Source organism: Sprattus sprattus, assembly GCF_963457725.1.
Source record: "Sprattus sprattus genome assembly, chromosome: 16".
Taxonomy (NCBI): domain Eukaryota; kingdom Metazoa; phylum Chordata; class Actinopteri; order Clupeiformes; family Clupeidae; genus Sprattus; species Sprattus sprattus.
Window position 1 is genome coordinate 27,256,988 of NC_137914.1, and position 25,807 is coordinate 27,282,794.

Genomic DNA, 25,807 nt, shown 5'->3' on the forward strand with positions numbered 1-25,807 from the left:
GATGAGGAACAGCAAAGAATATGGATGATTTCTGCCACTGTACTGTACTGCCCATATTTTGGGTTTTCTCCACCCGAAGCACGTTACTGCGAGTAAATCATAGACGGTAGAAGGGTAGAATTACATGTGTTTTTTACTGAAACGCACAGGAGAATCACAAGCATTGAATGTAAACACTCGTTCATAGTACCCGTCCCAGGAGGGTACGAACACCTGTTGAAAGATATACACCATGAAAAGCAATTGAGATTCTGTCTTAGCATTTAGTGATTTACGGAGCAACCACAAATGCCATGTTGAAACAAAAAAAAATACTTCATTTTAGACACTTCATTTGAAAATAAAATGCAAATGGTGGTACATGATGAGACCCAATGTGGCCCACCCTACCCAGTGCCCAGATTTCTGGCCTGTGGACTCCATGATGTGAAACTGAGTAGGACTGCCATATACATTTGAAACAATGCGTTGACTTGTTACCTTACAGTAGCACAATAAACTTCTTCATGGCCATGTCATCAAAAATACTTTGGTTCAGATCTATTTCAAGTGCAAGAGCCCTGTTTCTATGTCTTGGTAATGGTTAATATGTATCATGTATGGTACCAGATCTGCAATAGCAAGCCATGTTATGTGTTCACATATTTGTAAGATTGACATGTAACAAGGTTTGAAAGATATTGAGTCCATTAGTACAATGATGCGGTACACAATGACAGGCAGGGAGGGCTTTTACTCGATGGCACACAAGGTGTTTTGGTCCAAGAAGAATCCAACTGACAACCTTCCTTTGTCGTCCCCCAACCCCCGCCCTACTCTTCTGCAGGGAGGATGGGCTTAGGGACCCTTTCATAGAAGAGAAGATAAGCACTTGATGACAGAGCCTCTTGTAGGCTGGCCTTACGGACACTGTCGTCAGACACCCATATCCACTGAGAGCTGAATGGAGAGGGGCATCGAGGAGAAGCTGGACAACGTCTGTAGGTAACAAAGTGTCCCGAGTGCATATCACCATGGTGAACCAGCACTGCTGTCAATCTGAACAGGTACTCTGAACACCTGTGGATGAAGGCAGATACATGTCTGAATATCCCAAAATAAAGCCACCTCTTGCAAGTGAAAAACTTTTTCTCTCATTACTTTTTAAATAATTTGCTGCCGTTTGGTTGCACTAATATTAAACACAAGTAGAACTGAAGAGGGCAATGCTTTTGGGGCCCATCAACTAAACACTAAATGAAAACAAGCCCCATCACATTAAAGGTAATGAAGTAACAATGTTGAGCAACATGCCTGTGCCCAGGCCCGGATTAAGACATTTTGAGGCCTGGGGCTAGTTACCAGGATGAGGCCCCTATATCGCCCTGACGCACATCATGACACGCACACAAACCCACGCCAGGTGCACTGACAAGGATAAAATGTATGTGTGTAGTACACTACACTGTAGACAATAATAAACCAATAATGTAAATGTATACATATTTCCATTCATTCAAAAGCAAAAACAAGGCTAAATAGCCAGGGAATGACCATTATAGGTTACTTCAAATAACGAATTGATTAAGCATATGCCTATTCAGTAAAGCAACAGCTTGGCTTTGCGCCCACGTTTCTATGTGAGAGCACGGACGTGCAGTCAGGGGAGGCAGAGCCTCACCTGTCATCATAAAAGTAAAAAAACAAATAACGATCAAAGGAAATACATATTTTCTACTCTTCTGTGATATACATGTATTTTCTGCATGATTCCAATCATTTCGAGCAGTTTTAAAATCAAAATCGCTGAATTTGCGCATGTCCTGTTCAAACAGACAGAAGACAGCAAGACGTTGAGGCAACGACGAGCTGTGCCTCATCTCAGATTGCGCTATACCTCACAAACTGGATTGAGCGTAGAACCTATTCAGTCCTGCTGATCTGACAAAAAACCTCAGTGAAAAAATACGGAAGGGAGGCAAACAGAACCTTAATAAGCCTTATCTGCAGCGATATGCGTGAGGATAAGAACTCATGCATCTTCAATTGCTGAAAGAATCTACGTTTTATTAGGCCTATTTAGATGGAACCAGGAAGCCTGGCTTGCTACCTGCATCATCGTATTTGAAAGCACTTTATTTTTATGCGTTTATCCCTGTCTTAATGTGATGTTGTGCGAACCAAAGCAAAGTTCAGAAATGTGAATTTATCTTCTTCAGTCTTACTTTGCACTTGAAGTTTTTTGCTGGCATCTATGTGAGTGAAAGCACTCGATGGTCTTCAAAAATTGCCATGGCTTATCCATGGCTAATGAATCCATTCCGAACGGGTTGGCAGGCAGGCTAATCCACAACGTCCTGGATCCTTATTGGTGTTGCCGCCTTAAGGCACTGATTATAGGGTCACGGACCATTTTTTTTGGCCCCACTCTCGTGCTTTCATTGACCGGACATTTTCGTGCATTGGTATTTTTTTTCACTCTGAAAGTTTCTAATGTTATGCGTGGTGCCGTTGACTCACTCGACATCGGGCAACCTGAGGCCCCCTGGTGGCAAGGCCCAGGGCTGCAGCCCCTAAAGCCCATTGTCTTAATCTGGCCCTGCCTGCGCCAATGGCCATAGGGCAGCGAAGAGATAATTTCACTCTAATAAAATGTGTTTATGTCCCTTATACAGCATCTGTACCTGTAGTCATGTGTTGAGTTGAAAGGATGTCTTAAAGTAGGAGACTGCAGAAACACTGAAGGAAAGTGTCCAGTGGAAACAGGCTTGATGTCGCAGTATTCTATACCTGCAAATGAAAACCCATTGGAGTCACTTCTGACTGTAGTTAGCTGTCTAGTTCATTTGTAAACTCAGTGTAAGGACAGTCTTTGAGTCCACTCACCACTGCTCGGGGGATGAACAGACTGGGCGCTGGAGTTGGTCTGCTGCAGGCTTGAAGGTGAGACGCTGTGCTTATAGCGATCCATGGACAGATACTCAGTGAACTTGACGTGTTCCTGCCTCTTGATCGGGGTGCCCTCGCTGGACCAGGTTAACCTCTGCAGGTGGATGCAAAGGCACTGGGGGAGCTGGTCAAACATGAGCCAAACAGAAATACAGATTTAAAATACAAGTACAGTATTTATATAGCTTAATTTGAGTGTTCATTAACAGATGCACTGCCTCTTGGAAGGGAGTACCACATTTAATCATGATTGGTCTGCCCAGTGTGTGACGATTCCCAGGGAGCACAGTGTAACACATTCAAAATAAAAACAAATGGACTGTGAACTACAGAGCTCACCGGGGTCAGCCATACACCTTCAGACAAAACAATCTGCCAATGACAGAAAACTTTGGTGGAGTTCAAAAGGCAGGATTATGTTCATTTTGACAACTGTGTCCTGTTGCAAAACTCAAAAAGGCCCAACTTCCATTGAGTTTACCATTGAAGTTTTCATTAATATTCACTGGGTTAGCATACTTCAGTGTTTTTCAGTGTCCAGGGGTATTTAAGTGTGCAAGATATGATCTACCCAAATGAGTTGTCCAGGACCTCTCTGTCAATCCTTAAAAAAAATCATGCAGTTATGTATGCCTGATCGTAATTTGGAATGCTTTTTAACCTATAGTTTGGCCGACTAGAACTGCTGTATTCCTCTCACTTCATCAACATACAGCCATTCCCTCATTGGCACAACTCAACAGCCTTTTGTTGAACCATTACTTCAATTTGGGTTCTTAGACCTGATCGGTGATCAGTGACAATGGTCTGTGTGGTTACATGGTTACATGTATACATTCTTTTGAAAGCATGTTTATGAAAAATCATATGCACACATGAGGAACATGTAGGTTTTCAAACCATGCAAAGTGTTCATAGAAAGTTGGATATCCAAATAGATTCACTCGTTTGAAGTTGAACAAGAAATCCAAATCTTCACGTAAATAAAGGGGTCTGAGGCGGCTACCTTGCCAAGTTTCAGTTGCTTAATGAAAGTTGTCCTCTTATTTTCACCAACGTGTCCATTCAAAGACTCTGCTGCCTGCATCTATGGAAGCATACGATGATAAAGATGAGAACTGGGAATGGGAATATCATACTACAGATTTTCTCTCATGATTACATGAAATACATGAGTCACTTTCACATGTTAATCTGGGCGTTATGTGATTTTTGAGAAAGCGTACCTTTGTGCAGTTAACACATTCCACCTCTTGGATGGTCTCTGATGAAATGAAATGTTGCAGACACTGGTCTAATGTGACAGGTCGTCCCTGAAGACATAACACATCAACATGTCTTAGGCAATACAGCTTTGAGCTTACACATGAACATATTTCAGTCATATTCCATACATCACAGAGAGGAGTGATGAAGACTCTTACCAATTGTGCAGAGGGGATAGTGAGTGAAAGGCTGTCAAATGAGTCGAATCGAACTGGGCTCTGCAGACAAAATTCAAGTGTTTAAATGCTACACAAAATGCAAAAATCAATACATTGTTTAAAAAAAGTTAATATAGTCTTAAGCCTAGTAATGTATTATCAATTAGGCCGACTGCTATAACTTGGCATGTTCAGTGAATACACAAGAAATACATTCTGGGAGAAGCAGGAAGTAAGCGGCTACAGAGCAGCTGGAGCAGAGCTATGATAGCTTCACTCCTCTCTTTGGAGAAGCCTCTCCTTTGCTCTCCTTTGCTCTCCTCTCCTTCCTCTCGTGTTTTGTGAGAAAATCATTCCACATTTTTCTTCCTCACAGGTGTCTGTCACTGTAGCCCACATATCTATACCATACCTGTTGTTTGCAATGCTTGCAAGCCATAGAACTCATCAGACGGCCATGAAAAGGGTGCTGGTTCCTCCACAGACTTGGCATGGAATGCAGCGGTCCTGCCAAGAGATGAACAACAAACTTCAGTCATGCCCAAACTAAATCTCCCTAATATGATTGAAAACTCTTGGACAAATGGATCTCACCTCGACCTCTGCAGGATAAACTGTTTTCTCTTGACTCTGAGGAACTCTACAGTTCAGAGGGCAGGAGGAGGACATTTTAGAGACAGAAAAATGAACTATGAAGAAACATTTTGATGTTTGTGTTTGTTACCTCCAGAGATTGCATATCAAACAGATGGATGACTGTGGTGTGGTGGTCTCGCTCCTCCTCCAATGAGGAGGTGAGGACATGGAAGAGCTCGTGAGCATCCTATGAAAGGAGTGAGGAAATCACATGAAATACAGCTGAACGCTAGGAATTATTACAAAAAGAAAGTCATCACTTTCATTCCAACTGGGCCTCTCAACTATTTAGTTGTCTATGCTGCTGGTGGGATAAAGCATCTTCAGAAACCTTGTAGGGTTTATTTTTAAATGTATCTAAATTATTTGCGAACTCCGGAAATGACCCATGATTTAAAGCTCATTCTGGTTATCCACTTCTGCTTGTTTCTAGAACTTATCTTCAACTAGGCTTAGCTAGGTCTCATGTATGAGGAGCATTCAAAATGTTCAGAGACTGTGCCTTTAGAAAGCAAAAACTGTTCCTGATTTTAATTCGGCCACCATCTCCTTCAAGACACATTGTTCCTGCCACGCTTCGGACACTCCCTGGAAGTGCAGCTCTTTAAGCGCATCCAGCACCATCTGCACTGCGCTTTGGATTTAGTCCACTGTGTCAAAAAAGCCACCCTTCAGCTTGACCTTCATCTTGGGGAAGAGGAAGATGTCACAGGGAGCCACATCTGGCACGTAGGGGTGGATGGTGGGGAGGGACAATCGTCCTGAAAACTCCACATGGTCACGATGGAACACCCACATGCCACTGCGCTGCAGGCCAGGTAATTTAAGTGTCCCCCAAAATCAGACTGTCAACGCCATGTCCTATTGTAACATTCGGAGGCGTCTGAGGGAGAACATTTGGTGCAAACCGCTTGAACTGTGGCACATTAGCATTGAGTTGCCCCATGGCAGATGGTGCTGGATATGCTTAAAGAATGGGGCTTCCAGGGAAGGTCCTTTGCATGGCATCAGTACTGGGAATGGTGTATAGCTGCACAATATGACTGCCTTAAAGGAGATGGTGGCCGAATTTAAATCAGATACATTTGTGTACCGTCATATGCTGTACCGTGAAGGAGGGCCTTTTTTATCCCAGGTATAGCATACAACACGTGTTGCTGCTGTCTCCAGTCAGTTAGGCACTGTTGTGTTTCCTACCATCCCTGCCATCCTAACTCAAATCTGCATGCACCATGTCAGCCAACCATAACTAAACATAGCACATACACCTGGCCATGCAGCCTCTCCCTTAGCCTGGATAGCAGACCGAACCCCGCCCACACATTTTTTTGGTCTGGAAGTTCGGTCTGGCGCTTCTCAAAATGTTTTACCCGGTCGAAAACATGACAGCCAATCAAATTGTCAGGGCGGGCTTTAAACGATGATGGACAGATGGCTTGAGTTGAATTAACGGTAGACTCGAAATCGTACCAAGATGGCGGCGTCTCAGGAGCCTGTTAGTGGGAAATATTTTATGTGAATTAAGCTATCTACACGACTTTTTTATGTTTACATTGACTCGGTTAGTTGTGTATGTGCAACACGAATGTTGCAAAGAATTGTAGGTCTTAACTGAAGCTCTAGACCATTATTGTTAGGCAATTGCTAACGCTTAGACCAAAAATCCATTGAAACACATAGTAGCTAGCTAGCCTCGCTGCTAATAAGTATAAAGTGAGTATGCATATCTCACAGATATTGACAGCGCATTCATTTTGAAAAAGCAACAGAGAAACGCGATTAAGGCATTTGTCGATCTAAAAGATGTTTTTGCCGTCCTTCCTACAGGATCTGGTAAAAGTTTAATTTATCAGATGGTCATACTACGTTGCTCTGATTGGTTCTAGGTATCCAATTGAGCGAAGAGGCATTTTCTTTCCTGGTTCGTTGAAACACGCCCCATAATCACAGCTCAATGGAGCAGACTCAGACTCATATTCTGACTAGAATTATGAGTATGACATCGTCAGGCTACCTCTCCCTCCCTCTCTCTCTCCTTTCATATCCTATTACTGATGCCAATATTGATACTGATAAAATGGCCATATTACCTGTTAGCCTAATTGCTTACCTAAATGTATCTCCTTATCAGTTTATCAAATTGATGTCTACTAACAAACTTTTTCTCTCTTATAACCTGATCCAATTGCTGATAGATGTGGAACCTTTGCTCTTCATCACCACTGCTCCTCATCTACGCATATTGACAGCCGATCTCTACCCACTCACTCTGTCTCTCTCTTCCTCTCCGTGTCTAGATTATTTTTGCTACAGGACGCTGCTCTAGTCTCTCCACCCGATCTACCTGTAGAAACCCTCGGCCCACAAACACCCATCACCACCGTACTGCCGTACACTTACTCTACCACATACCCGATGCTAGCATTTATATGCTATATATATTAGTACACACTGTATACCCACTTAGCTGGTTTTGTATGTATCATATGATGTTTGTATATATATTATGTACATTTACCACTTGCATGCTTTGTACATTTACCCCGTTTATGTTCTGCTCATCCTCCGCTTGCTGTTTCCCCTCCCCTTCTGCCACAAATAACAATCCTCTATTGGGTTAAATTATGTTTGTTTCAGAGACTTAAAATGTACCCACCTGTTCTTCAAATAAACTGATTTGCCATCTGTGGAGTCTAAGGACATCCAGGAGGCACCCCGCATCCAACACATCATCCTCTATAGGGTTATGGCTGGACAGAGCTACAGATTCAAGGTTTAATCTTTTATTTAACTGACTATCACATTATACATAAACAACTCAAAAAGCACTGATTAGCTCAATACAACTTTCATATCTTTCACAGACAGCTGGGATGCTTCTGTCAAAGTCAGTTGGTGTTAGGTGGCAGGACTACTTTCCACACACATTACAACATTATTTAGGTATTGGCCAAAAATTGTGTGCGTATGTAAGAACAAGATAATTACAGTGCTTGCAAAGCAAGGACTACCCTAGCAACACCCTAGCAACCAGCATAGCATCCACTTCAGTTTCCATAACAAACACCATGACTACCCTAGCAACACCCTAGCAACCAGCATAGCATCCACTTCAGTTACCATAGCAAACACAATGACTATCTAGCAACCACTTCAGTTACCCTTGCAGCCACTTCCATAACAACAACCTAGCAAGCACCATAGCAACCATCATGACTCCCCTAGCAACATCCAAGCAACCACTGCCATAATGCCAACCAAGCAACCGCCATGGGAACTGCACCATGACTACCCTAGCAACAGCATAGCAACCACTTAAATTACCCTAGCAACCACCCTAATGACAACCCTAGCAACCACCCTAATGACAACCCTAACAACCACCATGACTACCCTGGCAACCAGCATAGCAACCACAATCGCTCTCTTTCCATCGCTCTATCCTGATATCTAACGAAAACATCTCTATTTCGTTTGTATCTAAACTGTATATCCTCGCTCTTGTTCTTTCACTCTCTTTTCCTGCCTCTACCTACCTATCTCTATCTCTATCTATCTTATCTCCTTCTCTGTCTCACACTCCATCCTATCTATCTCTTCCGTCGTCTCTCGATCTCTCTATTTTTCAATCTATCTGTCTTTACCCTGAATATTGCCGTACTTGAATATTCTCTTACTTTCTGCATGCATTGAATTGTGTGAAATGTTTTAATCTTTTACTTTATATTTATTGTGAATTTGTTATTTTTTGCTTTGCAAGCACTGGTGTTTCCTTGAGGAAATGCATATATAGTATCTACTAGCATATCTTTCATCTGTTCCTGTAAAGTCAATCTTACCTTTGAGTAGTTGCACCAAAGTTGTGGACAGCGCATTGGCCTTCTCCACCCTGCCCTGCCCTGTGCCTGAGAACTCCTGAAGCCATCTTATGAAGGAAGGGCACGATGCCAAGCCTTGAAGCAAAGCGTTCAGGAAGCAAGTATTCCCCAAGTTCAGCAAGCCAGGCACCAGACCTGAGATACCCAGAGCACAGTGAGAAAAAAGCCAACGCAAATCAACTTTCTACTTCCAAACAATTTCAGTATCTACATGGTACTATTTTTTTTATAATTATTGTAATCAACAAATGTATGTATAGCTAAACATCATTGGTTTAGCCATGAGCTGAACTAGCCAATTCAGACTGAACTAGAAGACCATTTTATTTTAATTTGGATGGCTAATCACAATTGAATCTGTGTTTAGTATGCATTGTGGACTGTGTGAGGTTTAACATCATTAATAGTCTACAAGGCTAGACCAAAACTGTGTGGGTTACCCTGGCGCCTATGTGAACAAAGAACATGTGAGCAGCTAGATGCACCAGACTGATCAGGCCACTCCAGCCACCAGAGGCCAAACATATAGTAGGCTCATTAGCGTAGGTGGCCAGCCAAGAGTTTGAATAGTAATATTCTACAATTGTGTCCTCCAAATACTGACTGCCATCAACTGCCTCGAAATTAATACATCCTTGAATGTTATAGTATGGGCTCCCTCACTTCATTAAGGGCTACTCTAATGTTAAAGTATGGGCACCCTCACTTCATTAACCTCTACTCCAATGTTAAAGTATGGGCACCCTCACTTCATTATAACTACTCCAATGTTTAAGTATGGGCACCCTCACTTCATTAAGGGCTACTCCAATGTTAAAGTATGGACACCCTCACTTCATTAACCTCTACTCCAATGTTAAAGTATGGGCACCCTCACTTCATTATAACTACTCCAATGTTAAAGTATGGACACCCTCACTTCATTAACCTCTACTCCAATGTTAAAGTATGGACACCCTCACTTCATTAACCTCTACTCCAATGTTAAAGGTATGGACACCCTCACTTCATTAACCTCTACTCCAATGTTAAAGTATGGGCACCCTCACTTCATTATGACTACTCCAATGCTTAAGTATGGGCACCCTCACTTCAATTACCTCTACTCCAATGTTAAAGTATGGGCACCCTCACTTCATTAAGGGCTACTCCAATGTTAAAGTATGGACACCCTCACTTCATTATAACTACTCCAATGTTAAAGTATGGACACCCTCACTTCATTAACCTCTACTCCAATGTTAAAGTATGGACACCCTCACTTCATTAACCTCTACTCCAATGTTAAAGTATGGACACCCTCACTTCATTAACCTCTACTCCAATGTTAAAGTATGGGCACCCTCACTTCATTATAACTACTCCATTGTTAAAGTATGGACACCCTCACTTCATTAACCTCTACTCCAATGTTAAATATGGACACCCTTCAGTTCATTATAATTACTCCAATCTTAAAGTATGGGCACCCTCACTTCAATATTTCAGTCCTCTGTACCTCAATGAAATAAGATACACACATACACCAGATCATTTAAACCATTTATATAAACTCATCTTTTGGTTGTGTCAATCTGTTGTGTTTATCTTTAATCAGCGTTGTGCATTAATCATTGGCTATCTGTGTTTAATGTTACTATGGTGCATGTTGCCACAGATTTAAAAGTCTTTAATGTTTTGGCTTGCATTAGATCATCTGTCTCCTACCTTTTGATTGGATATTGATGTCGCTGAGGAGATTTAGAGTGCAGATTGAATTTAAACAGATGTCCGATGGTCTGACACTGAATTTACACAATAGTCCATTTGTCAGCAGGGCAACTAGGATTATAAGATAACTAGCCCAAACTCATAACCTGTGTTGTGGCGAGAATAGGATCTCACTACACCTTTTCTTTCAATCAGAAAACCGGAGACTGGATGTAGAAGTCTGGAGGTTTATTATTGTAATCAATAAGCTACAATAAGGAGATGGTCTATGGATTAGCTCAATCTCATTGTATGAACGTTCTGCATGCCATTTTAAGGCCTGTAACTTGTAGGGTGCGTTCTATCTGGCTGTTTGCCAAAACAAATCAGAATATACTATTCCCTCTTCCTTAAGACAATACAATACAATAACGGAAATAGAAATACCTTTTCTCATCTTCTTCTTGTCTGAAATAGGTCCCCACAGGACGTAAACACCAGCTGCCATAGCTGCCACTATTCCACCAATGAGACCCCAGCTTTTCAACATCCTGGCCCTGAAATATAACAGTACAACACAATCTTGACCAATTCAGAAGAAAATCTGAAGACTAATGAGGAGATTTAAATTGTGAATTATGTTTACATGACATTTTAATCTCTAAAAAAAATCTGAAAATGCTTAAGGTTATATTTCCCAACCTTATATAGTTAATGCAAGTTAACAAAAATGTCAGCAGTTCAACAATGAAACTAAATCAATCCTAACAATAACTAGCCCCACACCATCCCAGGAACACCATCCTGGGACAATTCAAACGGACACCCTGCCCAGATTTGTGCTCTATGATTTTTGGTCACTCTTAATTCTAAATAGCTTTTCTTGTGTTTTATTCTATTGGTGGTTTTACTTCATCCTCTTATCCATATTTCCTCTCTCTTTTCTGTTTTTTTCCATTGTGCTTGCTTATTTATTATGTTTATTTGTTTTATCTTTTTCAATATTTTTTTATTTTATTTGTCCTTGGCCAACTTCCTTGGAAGAAGGGAGGAATAAGGGAAGGGAGAAAATCAGAAACATGGCAGATGAATTCATACACGTATCAGGATAAGGATGCTAGCATACATCAGTTATTTTTTTTAAAGATTAAATGACAATGCACAGCTAGCTATATGTGTCAATGATATTAATGACCATTCTGAGAGAAATGCAGAGGAAAAGAAACGCAGAAGAAAAATATGTCTCATTCCCAATTGCACTGATCTCCTTGTTGAGGTTGACACCCCTGCTCTACACCAACAACTGCACCTCCAAGGACCCAGATGTTAAAACTCCTGGAGTATGCAGATACTGTGCCCATCAGACTTGTCCAAGGTGGTGTATCATCTGCATACCAGCGTGAGGTTGAAAGGGTGGTTCTCTGGTTCAGCCAAGGAGTTGAGGCCTTGTAGCAGAGGCCATATTTGATAGTGTGTGATGTAGCGTGACTGTGTTCTCGCAGGTTTTTGTTCCTGTTTAGGCCAATTAAATAGTGTCAATTCAGGCGAACAGGATGCCTTTCGTGAATAGCAGCACGCCTGCCAATCTCCACGTTACAACACTGTGCACAAAAAATAATTTGAAGCTGCTATTTTAGGGTAATTTTGTTACATAGTGAGGCTTTAAAGCATATTTCTTCAGTTCCAAGTTTGACAGTTAACCCTATTTTAGCAACATTTGCTACCAATCTATTATGATGATACATTTGCTACAAGTCAAAGCAGTGGGTCCACCCAGACATAACCTAGTTATTTATCTGTCATCAGCAAGCCAACTAGATTATCTCTCAGCATTAATTACAGTGCATGAAATGCCCTGTATTGTTATTCCTAGGCTTCTTCTTCTTCTTCTTCTTCTTATTCTTCTCACCTTTTTCTGCAATGAATTCAGCCCGATTCAGCCGTAGAAACTTCATTCAAACTTTGTCGCGTAGGTCTTGTAAAGGACACTTATGCTATGTATTTTTCACTTTTCTAAACTTTATACTTTTTAAGATATTAAATAAAAACGAATCTAAATTTTCCCATTGACTTACATTGGGCCATTATGACATCATAATAGGGTCTTTAAACTGGCTTGCACCTGTGCTTCACTGACACCTGCGCCAAATCAAAGGAACCTCTTCTCTGTCCCTCTCAATTTAACTGTAACTAGGAACCTAAAGACACCTTCCATTCTCTACTTTTTTTTCTCTCCATCTCTCCATCTTTCTCTCTAGCCCTCTCAGTCTACTTTCTCTCACACTCAATCTCTCTTCTTCACTCCATTTGTATCTCCTTTTTTCAATATTTTCACTCTCTTTTTCTCTTTCACTCTTGTTCACTCTTCTGTCCTTCTTCCACTCTTCTTTCACTTTTCTTTCCTTTCTTCACTCTCCTTTCTTATTTCCTTATTTCACTCTTCTTTCCTTTCTTCTTTCCTTCTTCAACTATTATTTCCTTCTTTCACTCTTCTTTCCTTTCTTCACTCTTCTTTCTTTTCTTCTTCCACTCTTCTTTCCTTCATCCTCTCTTCTCTCCTTTCTTCACTCTTCTCTCCTTTCTTCACTCTTCTTTCCTTTCTTCTTTCCTTCTTCCACTCTTCTTTCCTTTCTTCTATCCTTCTTTCACTCTTCTTTCTTTTCTTCTTCCTTTCCTAACTTTTGCATTTCATGCACTGGTATTTCCTTCAGGAAATGCATTTTCTAGTTGACCTTTGCCGTCTTACATTCAATGCTGTTTTTTTTAGTTAGCCTATACACAGGAAAAGATATTCAACTCCTTGTTGACTTCACATGCAAGTTTCCGTACCCATACCCATCAACGTAGCCTTAATATTAGCCTTAATATTAGAACACAACAGAGTGCACAACCAACGTATACTGACAACAAAGATGTGTTACTGAACAAAGATAGCATACTGATAGATAACCTTCATGATGTATTGCACGGCTGATGTATTAGACTGCATTAGTTTAAGCCCAGTGTTCCTAATAAACTAGTAACTGAGTATACATCCTTCTATACATCATGGATAATTATATTATAAATATTACTGTATTTAGTATTTATCCATTACCTTAATTAATGTCATTGAACATCATGTAGGGAACACATTTTACTATACTTGTGGCTCAAGCTGTAGACCTATTAATAGACCAACCCTTAATTACTGGTAGAAAATACAAAACTTTTATTTTATGTTACCCCAATGTACCCAGATTTTGTGTTCAGTAACTTGAAATGTGACCGCATTGAAAACACGGTAAAGTTGGCCTACATTGAATGCAACATTCGAACAGATACGGATGGTCTATCAGTCAACCCAGTCACATCAACGGCGGTCAATCCAACCACACTTACTTGTGTCTACCCAGGTTACTTCCTGGAACCAGGGTGAGTAAATTCAGAGACGTTTCGTGGAGCACTTTAGGATCTTGGTCTGTCGCATTTCACCAGAGCCATACTTCTTCGGGGTAACGTTAACTCATTCTCAAACCATTCTGGAGCGATGTTGTGACATTGTCAGTACTAATTTACTGATTGTCGTAAGTGGTTTAATACGATCTCAGAGCACTTCCTAATAACCAATTTAGCACCTTCTGCCAAAATAGTAATTCTTCTTCTCCTTCTTCTTCGGGTTAATGGCAGATTAGCTACCATGTGGCGCATTACTGCCACCTACAGCATAAAATAAATTCGATTCGGTCTGGCTTTGTTTATTACAGTGCATGAAATGCCCTGTATTGTTATTCCTAGGCTTCTTCTTCTTCTTCTTCTCACCTTTTTCTGCGATTAATTCAGCCCGAACCGCTTAACGTAGAAACTTCATTCAAACTTTGTCGCGTAGGTCTTGTAAAGGACACTTATGCTATGTATTTTTCACTTTTCTAAACGTTATACTTTTTAAGATATTAAATAAAAACGAATCTAAATGTTCCCATTGATTGGGCCATTATGACATAATAATAGGGTCTTTAAACTGGCTTGCACCTGTGCTTCACTGACACCTGCGCCAAATCCAAGGAACCTCTTCTCTGTCCCTCTCAATTTAACTGTATAGGAACATTAAGACACCTTCCATTCTCTACTTTTTTTTTTCTCTCCATCTCTCCATCTTTCTCTCTATCCCTCTCAGTCTACTTTCTCTCACACTCAATCTCTCTTCTTCACTCCATTTTTATCTCCTTTTTTCAATATTTTCACTCTCTTTTTCTCTTTCACTCTTGTTCACTCTTCTTTCCTTCTTCCACTCTTCTTTCCTTCTTTCACTTTTCTCTCCTTTCTTTTTTCCTTCTTTCACTCTTCTTTCCTTCTTCAACTATTATTTCCTTTCTTCACTCTTCTTTCTTTTCTTCTTCCACTCTTCTTTCCTTTCTTCACTCTTCTTTCTTTTCTTCTTTCACTCTTCTTTCCTTCTTCCTCTCTTCTCTCCTTTCTTCACTCTTCTTTCCTTTCTTCTTTCCTTCTTCCACTCTTCTTTCCTTCTTTCACTCTTCTTTCTTTTCTTCTTCCTTTCCTAACTTTTGCATTTCATGCACTGGTATTTCCTTCAGGAAATGCATTTTCTAGTAGTTCTTGTTATTCTTCTCACCTTTTTCTGCGATTAATTCAGCTCGAACCGCTTAACTTAGAAACTTCGTTCAAACGTTGTCGCGTAGGTCTTGTAAAGGACACTTATGCTATGTATTTTTTTACTTTTTTAAACTTTATACTTTTTAAGATATTAAAGAAAAACTAATACAAATGTTCCCATTGACTTACATTGGGCCATTATGACATCATAATAGGGTCATTAAACTGGCTTGCACCTGTGCTTCACTGACACCTGCGCCAAGGTTCCAAGGCTCCTCTTCTCTCTGTCCCTCTCCATTCAACTGTATAAATAGGAATATTAAGAGACACCTTCCATACTCTACTTTTTTTTCTCTCACACTCCATCTCTCTTTCAATATTTTCCCTCTTCACTCTCTCTTTACTGTCTTTATCAAGAGCCACACTTGTTCTCTCTTCTCTCCTCTCTTCTTTCTTTCTTCTACTCTTCCTTCCTTTCTTTTTTCCTTTCTTCCACTCTTCTTTCCTTTCTTTTTCCCTTCTTCCACTCTTCTTTCCTTCTTCCACTCTTTCCTTCTTTTAATCTTCTTTCCTTTCTTCTTTCCTTCTTTCACTCTTCTTTCTTTCTTCCACTCTTCTTCCCTTCTTCCACTTTTCTTTCCTTTCTTCACTCTTCTTTCCTTCTTCCACTCTTCTTTCCTTCTTTCACCCTTCTTTCCTTCTTCCACTCTTCTTTCCTTCTTTCACTCTTCTTTCTTTTATTATTTCCTTCTTCCACTCTTCTTTCTTTTCTTCTTTCCTTCTTCCACTCTTCTTTCCTTCTTTCAGTCTTCTTTCCTTCTTTCACTCTTCTTTCCTTTTTTTCTTCTTTCCTTCTCCCACTCTTCTTTCCTTTCTTTTCTTCTTTCCTTCTTCCACTCTTCTTTCCTTTCTTCTTTCACTCTTCTTTCTTTTCTTCTTACTTTCTTAACTTTTGCATTGCATGCACTGGTATTTCCTTCAGGAAATGCATTTTCTAGTTCTGGCATAAATGCTCAAAATGCTCTAGGTAATTCCAAATTTATGAAGGCAACATTCTTTGAATTGAAAACAGAGAGCAGTGATAAAGTGAGAACATCCTTGAAAGCTTATAAAATATATTCTTCTTGCTTCATTATATAATTCTGACAGACATAAATCATGATACACAGATTCAGGAACCTTACATTTCTCACCTATGATAAAGACAATGAATCGGGCCACAATAACCCAATTTGAGACGAGTCAACTTGATTGCCTATTTTGGTCCACCAGTGGATTTTGGTGGCCTCTCACTGCTTGTGTGTGTGTGTGTGTGTGTGTGTGTGTGTGTGTGTGTGTGTGTGCCTTTCTGAGCATGAACCCATAAACACACATCATAAGTATGCTATGTTATTACAGTGCATGAAATGCCCTGTATTGTTATTCCTAGGCATTTTCTTCTTCTTCTTCTTCCTACCTTTTTCTGCGATTAATTCAGCCCGAACCGTTTAACGTAGACACTTCATTCAAACTTTGTCGCGTAGGTCTTGTAAAGGACACTTATGCTATGTATTTTTCACTTTTCTAAACTTTATACTTTTTAAGATATTAAATAAAAACGAATCTAAATTTTCCCATTGACTTACATTGGGCCATTATGACATCATAATAGGGTCTTTAAACTGGCTTGCACCTGTGCTTCACTGACACCTGCGCCAAATCAAAGGAACCTCTACTCTGTCCCTCTCAATTTAACTGTAACTAGGAACATTAAGACACCTTCCATTCTCTACTTTTTTCTCTCTCCATCTCTCCATCTTTCTCTCTAGCCCTCTCAGTCTACTTTCTCTCACACTCAATCTCTCTTCTTCACTCCATTTTTATCTCCTTTTTTCAATATTTTCACTCTCTTTTTCTCTTTCACTCTTGTTCACTCTTCTTTCCTTCTTCCACTCTTCTTTCCTTCTTTCACTTTTCTTTCCTTTCTTCACTCTCCTTTCTTCTTTCCTTCTTTCACTCTTCTTTCCTTTCTTCTTTCCTTCTTCAACTATGATTTCCTTCTTTTACTCTTCTTTCTTTTCTTCTTCCACTCTTCTTTCCTTTCCTCACTCTTCTTTCTTTTCTTCTTTCCTTCTTTCACTCTTTCCTTCTTCCTCTCTTCTCTCCTTTCTTCACTCTTCTTTCCTTCTTTCACTCTTCTTTCTTTTCTTCTTCCTTTCCTAACTTTTGCATTTCATGCACTGGTATTTCCTTCAGGAAATGCATTTTCTAGTTATATTACAGTTCAACTATTGAGATGTGTATGTATTGAGATGTGTATATTTTTACTGCTATAGAAATATATAGCTTTTTTTGTAATGTTGATTTGTGAAATAACTGTGTATTGCCAATTGCACTGTTCAAGGTTTCTTAATGCACATACTTGAAAAGGAACTATTAAACTATGAAAAACACACTGACTGCCAGTTTCTCACTATTTGATGTATGCTCTTTCTCTTAATGATGGTCAATAAGTAGTAACTAAAGAAGCACTATTTCGATAGTTTATAGATCTTCTCAGTATTCTCAAAGTGCACGAGCTGTGCAAGAAAAGAGAGCGTTTATCATAGACCCATGCACATGTATGACTGGCGATTTAACTAGCGAGATTCAAAGTAACGTAGAGGCAAATCTTTTTCACACACTTCACGTAGAGCATAAACCCTTGAATACTCCATGAAATTGGTTGCAAAATGTAAAAGGTTATCGTGATTTTTATCCAGATAAACCGCAGCTCCTGGCAACTTGCGCTTGTTTGACACGTCTGACAGACCTCTGGCGTCAGAGAGCTCCCGAAACAATATGGCGGCGACGCGTTTCGCCGAGAAGCAGTGGAGGCGGCGTCTACCTATATGATGTCTATGGGTGTGTCTATATGATGTCTATGGCTCCACATAGCTCCACAAGAATAAAACAAAGGTCCCAGGTTCGTTTCTTTAACCAACCAGATACTGCAGAGAAGTGACGACTTCCGGTTTCATCTCCCTTTCTCTGATCATCGCGTCTCCTTTCCCGACAGTACCAATTGAACAAGTGGAGAAGGTACAATTACTTGGCATGGTCATTGATAACCATCTGACATGGTCAGAACAGATTGATAACGTCATTAGAAAAATGGGTGTTGGCATTCATATGACTAGACGATGTGAACCATACTGTATGTACCATCTCATATTCTTGAACAAATGTGTCGATCTTTAATACTATCCCACCTGGACTACTGTTCAGTGGTATGGGCCTCAGCCACAAAAACAGTATTATTAAAACTACAAGTTGCCCAGAACAGGGCTGCTAGGCTTGTTCTTGGTTGCTCGTCAAGAACTAGCGTTCGTAAGATGCAGTTTAGTTTATCATGGCTTAGTGTTGAAAATAGGCTTGCCTCAAGCACAGTGACATTTCTTGGCACAGACCTGAGTTCTTGAAAGAGCAAATTGTTCTTTGTAATACTGTGCATAAACACAATACAAGAAAGGCTAGCAATGGTGATATTGTGCAAGCTCATCCAAAAAACAATTTTCGGAAAAGAACAGTGCTTTACAGAGCAAGTAAAATTTGGAATGAATTGCCTCAAGATATCCGTCAAGAAAAAAGCTAAATATCCTTCAAAAGGAGAATAAAGGTGCACTTTTCTTAGTGGTTATATGGACGCTGCTTTTTGTAGGAACAATGTATGCTTTCATTCATGTTGTCTAGGATTACTATCAAGTATTCTAGTTTAAACTGTACTGTTTTAGTTATTTATTATACTGTATTAATAATTGCTGAACTTTTGTGATGTATTATGTAGCCTATACTGTTATTATAGTTGTGCATGTATGAACTGTATTTTAATACACTTAATAGTATTACTTGTAATGTGGATTTTATGTGGACCCCAGGAAGATTAGCAAACTGCTATGGCATAAGCTAATGGGGATCCTTTAATAAAATAAAAAAAATGTCAAAGTGAACTACAGCCACTTTACGGTATGGAGTGTGGACCAAGAAAATAAGCCTAAATTATTTAGCAGTAGATAACATCTGAGGATTTAAATCTCCCCAAATCATTCAATCACTGATTGGACTGAAGTATTCCACTCCATATTAACATGTTCCAAAGCTATGAGCAGAATGTTTTGCTGCGCTCACACAATTCTGGCAAACTGACATTGCAAGTGAAGCATGCTTACAAACATCATGGAACTTCCTCTTGTGCTGCCGAAGTACTGTAGTGCTAGTATAACTCTACGACAAGCCGTCCAAATGCAGCTTGAATCTGTGCATTTGGTTTCTAGATCTGCTGCCATTCACAGATGACGGATGACTATTTTTGATGCCAGACATCACTATCAATACTACTGTCTTAGGTGGAGAGACTGGAGAGACTACAGCAGTATCCCACAGCTCAACATAGACAAGATAGACAAAAGATAGATATGTTTCTGTGATTTGTTTTTTTGGCTGTGCATCATTCTACCCCAAAACACAAAAAACACAAATGCATACAGGTAGCCTAATTCTTTAAAAAGTTGCTGAATTATTATACATTATCCTCACACTCACCAAATAACTGCTAGCCCAACAGTCAATATCTGTTCATTATGCATCTCTCAATCTCTCTCGTTTCACTGCCTGAGACCTCTACACTGCTATTTCATTAATGGTGACCTACATTCCTGTGACATTCCTTCACAGAGGGCTGTGGTGGACGCTTCACATCAATAAACTCCAATACATGCAGAAGAGATCAGAAAACTTACGGCCATCTTTTTGCACTTGGCAAGCTCTTTTCCAACTTAAGTTGACATAATTGCATTTTATTCAAACTGAATTAATTTCCTGGCTTGATCACAAAGTCATGTGATTGAAACTTTTTCAATTTAACAATGTTATATAACTTAACGTAATATGTTAACTTATATTCCATGACTAGAAATAATGTAATGTAATAACAATTTAATTAGGGCTGGGCAAGTTGACGCTTTGCAACAGATGGCATTCACACATGGTAAACCTGTGCTGTACGTTGCCTGTAGTTTGTTCCCCAATACACAACTGATTTCGGCAGACATTGGCAGTGTGTGCACTCTGTCAGTCAGACCCCTTCTAATGCACTGTTCTTCAGCAGTTCAACAGCAGTTCAACAGAACGCATGTCTATGCAGGTATTCAAGAGCCAAACAAATATACAGAAATACTCAACATTCATACATTTCATACAAAGTTCATGCAATATGCAGAAGCATTTCTCTTTTTGGTCATTTAGTGTCAGTATGCCTCAGACATGAAGCCAAGTACACCCACACCGTGCACCATTTTACAGGGGAACAAATGTAACATGTTGCTTGCTGTGGATTCTTGTAAATGGCATTAGGAGCATGGCATGGAGCATGAGGAGGTTATCTGTCACAGATTATCTGTCTCTTGTATTACTGACAGGACATAGTGTCTATTTTTGTACGGGTTACGTACTGTGCCTTTAAGAAATTGCTACGCAGCCTACAGTTAATGTTCCATGAACACGTATTCAATTCCTTTCACTATTTCGAAACTGATAGTGGTTTCGTTAAAAATGTTTTAAAATGCAGCACCTGAAAATACATAAAACGTTCACTTTCATGTTTCGTGATGTTTACACTGGCGTACTTACTCTACACGACTAGGACAGACAGCACGTTGTGATTACACCGCCTCTCCGAAGGCGGCTCTGTTTTGGCCACTGTCCACATTGTTACCTTTCCGCAAGCTCATGGTGCTGAAATCTCGCTCGATCGTTCGCATCACAATGTAGTCGAACGGAATTATAATCAAAGGAAAGGTTATCCTGAAAAACGTAACCACTATGGATGAAGACTTGTTCCAGCTACGACAGCTTCCGTGAGTGCAAATTATATCATTACTTATTTACGCAGGCATCGAGATAGATGAGTAAAATAGTGGCCTGGTAAGTGTTGTGGGTTCTGGGCATTGGTTTGGGTTATTTTGCGGATTGATGGAGCTGCACTAACGTTAGTCTGTCCGTTCGTTCAGTGTTCAAGGTGTTTCCCTGCCAACCCTACTAACATTACACCTTGATTGCGCTCACACCAGGTCACCAAAGATCACCCCCAAATAGGTGCTAGCTTTCCAATTATTGATGTTTACGTTATGTTATGTTTATGTTCATTACTCAAACGTACGTAGATGATGAGTATTTTGAAAAGCTATGAATGAAAACAATGTTATTAAGTGATGCTGTATTCACTCTTACAGTCCGTAAATACTAGGGCTCCTTTTTATCTAATAGAGAGTTGGCATGAAACATTAAAAGCTAATAGCATTAGTAGTCAATTATATTAGGCAAATTCACTCCAAAAACAATTACACATCTACTTTTTAATTCGTCAACCATTCCTTACACCTCATTTTCTTGAAAAACAAGGTGCAGTATATGTCATTTAGGTTTTTACACATCCATTCACCTTTTGCCCTTCACTGGTCAGGCATAACCCTTGTATCTCACACTCATACAAGCTGGATGGACAGACACGAAGAAAGAAGAAACACAAGCATGTGGGTGTGTATTGCCGCAAGAAGTGACAAAATGGTTGTTGAGTAGTAACAGACCAGCTCAGACTCACTTGTTGTCATTGGCTTTAGTAAGCTGGTGCACACCTTTTGTTAGGGCAGTGGAAAATCTTTTGTGTGAATATCTGTTTGTATTTTTTGTTGCTGTTTTCCAGTGTGGTGAAGTTTCGCCGCACAGGTGAGAGCTATCGCTCAGATGACGACCATGCACTCAATGAACAGGGTGTCCAGATGGACGCTTCCCACACTGAGATGGATCCTATCAACCTGGCTGATGGCAATTCAGTTCCAAGGGAATTTGCTAATCCCACTGATGGTACAACCCAAATTAATTCATTCTCTGGCACTGACAAAATAAACATGACTTTTAATGCTATTTTGACATTGTATAGATGCATACGTCTCTGCTTAGTGTGTGGAATAACCTGGGTGATCACTTAAATATTACTTTAAAATAGTACAAATATGCACAATATAATACAAAACATAGTCATATTTTCAAAATGTTCAAATCCTATAATCCTGTGTACAACACTCATTTCCAGGGAGAATGGAGTATGATTGTAATCTCCTTTCATCTCAGATACCTTTATGGTGGAAGATGCAGTTGAGGCCATAGGCTTTGGGACTTTCCAGTTGAAGTTGTCTATCCTCACTGGGCTATCATGGGTAAGAAGTCTTTTAAGAACAGAGAAGAACATGGTCTAATTAGCAGACATTGCACCAGTCCGTTGACAAGAGAACTGAATCCAGGCTCTGGGCTCTGTAAAGCACCTTGAGACAATTGTATGGCGCTATATAATTACAATTTAATTTAATTTAATCACTTAACATGAGTAGTGCACTACATTTACAGTAACATTTTAGTGCTTCGAGAATGTAGAAAAGCGCTATATAAAAATAAAGTATTATTATTATTATTATTATTAGATGTGTTCATGTCATCATATGTTCTCACATTTGATAAACTTTTCGTCATTCGTCTTATGTTGTGTTCTTCTTTAAGTTCACTTGAATCAAATCCTTACAAGTCTGTGTTTAGCCTTCCCCATTCCACTTGTGAACCCCTCCTGTTTTTGGTGTTTGGTTGATTCAGATGGCTGATGCCATGGAGATGATGATCCTCAGTATACTGGCTCCCCAGCTTCACTGTGAGTGGAGACTACCCAGCTGGGAGGTGGCACTGCTCACATCGGTACGGTACCTTTCTCCATCTGTGTGTTTGTGCATTGCTCTTTCAGCTAACACCCTTGGTGCACCTTCAATGTTAATAGAGTAAAATGTATGTTTATATGTGCCAATATGTTATTAGATTACCCCCACTGGAGAATTGATATTTTCAACAGTACTGATTTCAACATTTTTTTTTGCACTAGGTTGTATTCATTGGAATGATGATCAGTTCTTCACTATGGGGGAACATATCGGATAAGTATGGCCGGAAAACAGTGAGTTCTCTACTCTGAATAAAGGCTGCATGCACATAGCTATAGAACATCCTGTCCTCTTTATCATATAAAATAATAAACTAATAAGTAAAAAGTTGACCATTCATTCTTGTGTGTGTGTGTGTGTGTGTGTGTGTGTGTGTGTGTGTGTGTGTGTGTGTGTGTGTGTGTGTGTGTGTGTGTGTGTGTGTCTGTGTGTGTGTGTGTGTGTGTGTGTGTGTGTGTGTGTGTGTGTGTGTGTGTGTGCACGTATATGTACCAGGGCTTGAGGATGAGTGTCTTGTGGACACTGTTTTACAGCATTCTCAGCGCATTCTCTCCCATCTACGCCTGGATCCTGGTCCTTCGTGCGCTGGTGGGCTTTGGAATCGGAGGGGCACCCCAATCGTGAGTGTTGTTTTAGAATATCTAGACAATAAAAAACAGGATCAGGGTAACATCATGTTTTCTAGTAATTATATCAATCTAGAGAGTAACGGCCAGATCAGATCCAATGCCCATTGGCCAGTCAGTGTTGATTTCTATGCTAGCAGTGGTGGTTGTTCTGGGTAGGAAGATACATATTAAAAAACAGTTGAGTATTGTGATACATTTGGCAAATCTATATCTGGCAAGATAGTCTAGATGACTGAAAGTATTGGAACACCGGAAATATGTAAGAATAGCTGTTTTTTTTGTATGTTTTTTCCCCCACGATTTGTTGGCCTCACATGGGTGTGAGGCCAACTGTACATGCATTTGGTTCCAAAACTGTACATGCATTTGTTGACAAGCTGAAAGATTTGGACGGTAATTTTACAAGCACATACTGCAACAATCATCATAAATATCATTATGCATATTACAAAAGTTTACCTGAGCAAAATTGAAACTTGAAATTCATTTTTACTGTTTTGTAAAGGTGTGTATATTGAACATCAATTTAATAAATTAAAAAATCACTAGAAGTCTGGTCGAGTAAAGCTGAAATATTGGGGTAAATCCATGCTCGTTATCTTCCTTTGACAACTGTCACATTTTCGATTTTCATACTCTAGTGAGCGTTTTCACGTGTAGCACAAATACACCCTCAGTATCCACCAACATCTAGACCAACACCAAAGTTATTAGTTATAGTGGGGTCACACAAAAACAAAAACTATCAGAACGGGTCAAATCCAATTTAGGTGTCCACAAGGACGTGATACATACAAACACAAGATGGTATATACACGACACATACAAAATTGATAGTGAATAAGATGGGAAGAGAGCATTCATGTATTGTAAAACAGCTTAGTGGGTGCACAGAGTATGAAGATGTATCATGAGCGGGTAGAATGAATGCATGACAGTGTGGTGAGGATGGGTAGGCGTAGGCAGAGGTAGATACGCCGGAGAGACTACAGCAGCATCACACAGACATCAAGACAGAGACAACAAGCTGACATAGAGAACTGAACACAGGTTGAAGATTGAAATAGGAACAAGATAATGAGAAACAGAAGGAACACATAGAACTGACAATAGGTAGAAGATTGAAATAGGAACCAGATACTGAGGAACAGAAAGAACACATACACTATGATGATGATAGATAACAAGTGAGAGTTTATCAAACCGTAAATAAAAAAAAGCACATGTAAAGCAAAACGTCTCGGTTACTTAAGCACGGAACAAGATATAATAACGGACTTGACCTAGTGTCATGGACTTGTTCGAAGAACTTATTCATTCACGCCGCTAGGCAGGGAGAAGTGCGCCGGGCTCTGGCCCCGCCCCCACCGGAGCCTATAAAAACCATGGCGCGCTCCTCCATTTTCCTTGGATCAAAATCTGAGCGTTGAAACACCCACCCAAAAGAAGAAAAAACACTGTATCACGCAACTATTATTATATCTTGTTCCGTGCTTAAGAAACCGAGGTTACGTAAGTAACCGAGACGTTCCTTATCGCAGGAACTGCGATATAATAACGGACAGTTTCCATTAGCGCGTGTAAATACAGTGATTGCCATATCACCCCAACTTTATTATGCTTTGCCCTCACGGAGGTTCATACAGCAGCTGGTGGTGAACGTTCATAGGGCCTTACCCGTGCTTGTGAACGCTAGGTTCTCAATGTGCACATATGCCCATTAATTAGTTAATTGCGTTAGCCAAGCCGAGGCTGATGAACACATATCTTACTAAACCTTCTCACGTTTAGTATCTTGTTCATGGCACTCCTTCAATAGGGCCGATGAACACAAAACACTCTCCTCAGGTTCTGGAGATTCGGAGATCGTCAGCCTACAGAGTTATTTTTAATAGCCTACACCACTAAACTGTCAACGTTTAGGGCTTTGTTCACTGTATTCTACCTCGTAGAATCTGACAAACACATACAACTCGTAACTCTCTTCAGGCTCTGGAGATTCGGAGATCGTAAGCCTAGAGTTATTTTTAATACACCACTAAACGGTCACCGTTTAGGTCTTTGTTCACTGCATTCTACCACGTAGAAGCTGACGAACACATAAAACTCGTAACTCTCCTCCGGGTCTGGGGATTCGGAGATCGCCATCCTGTAGAGCACATTCTAACACCAAACTAAACTGTCAATGTTTAGGGCTCTGTTCACTGCCTTTTACAACGTGAGAGCTGATGAACACCTGTACTATTTAGTTA

The 25,807-nt window shown here is 40.0% G+C and overlaps 2 protein-coding genes across 3 annotated transcripts in view; one reads left to right on the forward strand and one right to left on the reverse strand.

Moving 5' to 3' along the window:
* Positions 1 to 372: 372 nt before the first annotated feature.
* On the reverse strand, positions 373 to 14,166 carry usp30 (ubiquitin specific peptidase 30). 2 transcript variants are annotated; one of them, XM_080853460.1, is made up of 13 exons: positions 13,937 to 14,166; positions 11,003 to 11,112; positions 8,828 to 9,001; positions 7,531 to 7,577; positions 5,077 to 5,175; positions 4,947 to 4,992; positions 4,765 to 4,859; positions 4,353 to 4,412; positions 4,155 to 4,241; positions 3,935 to 4,015; positions 2,866 to 3,052; positions 2,664 to 2,769; positions 373 to 1,059 (listed from the first exon to the last, which is right to left on the reverse strand). In XM_080853460.1, the coding sequence occupies exons 2-13, from the start codon at positions 11,103 to 11,105 to the stop codon at positions 813 to 815; spliced, it is 1,332 nt and encodes a 443-aa protein (XP_080709586.1). In that variant the 5' UTR covers positions 11,106 to 11,112; positions 13,937 to 14,166; the 3' UTR covers positions 373 to 812. The 2 variants fall into 2 exon arrangements, with proteins under 2 accessions (XP_080709586.1, XP_080709585.1); XM_080853459.1 differs by lacking the exon at positions 7,531 to 7,577 and adding an exon at positions 7,645 to 7,748.
* Positions 14,167 to 20,986: 6,820 nt separating this feature from the next.
* The window catches only part of svopa (SV2 related protein a), a gene marked incomplete at both ends in the record, with an annotated part of 38,542 nt that continues 33,721 nt past the window's right edge, over positions 20,987 to 25,807 (forward strand). Inside the window, 6 exons of the mRNA XM_080854402.1 lie at positions 20,987 to 21,021; positions 21,867 to 22,027; positions 22,295 to 22,380; positions 22,808 to 22,906; positions 23,088 to 23,159; positions 23,422 to 23,546. Of these exons, the coding sequence (XP_080710528.1) occupies positions 20,987 to 21,021; positions 21,867 to 22,027; positions 22,295 to 22,380; positions 22,808 to 22,906; positions 23,088 to 23,159; positions 23,422 to 23,546 (578 nt within the window). The remainder of the gene's footprint in view (positions 21,022 to 21,866; positions 22,028 to 22,294; positions 22,381 to 22,807; positions 22,907 to 23,087; positions 23,160 to 23,421; positions 23,547 to 25,807) is intronic.

What these genes read in the sequence shown, in the direction of transcription:
- usp30 (XM_080853459.1), bottom strand. Translation starts at nt 11,105, where the DNA reads ATGTTGAAAAGCTGGGGTCTCATTGGTGGAATAGTGGCAGCTATGGCA. An exon ending in GCAAGCATTGCAAACAACAG is followed by an intron (nt 4,413 to 4,764) that starts GTATGGTATAGA and finishes TTTTGTCTGCAG; the next exon opens with AGCCCAGTTCGATTCGACTC. An exon ending in AGCAACTGAAACTTGGCAAG is followed by an intron (nt 3,053 to 3,934) that starts GTAGCCGCCTCA and finishes ATGTTTGACCAG; the next exon opens with CTCCCCCAGTGCCTTTGCAT.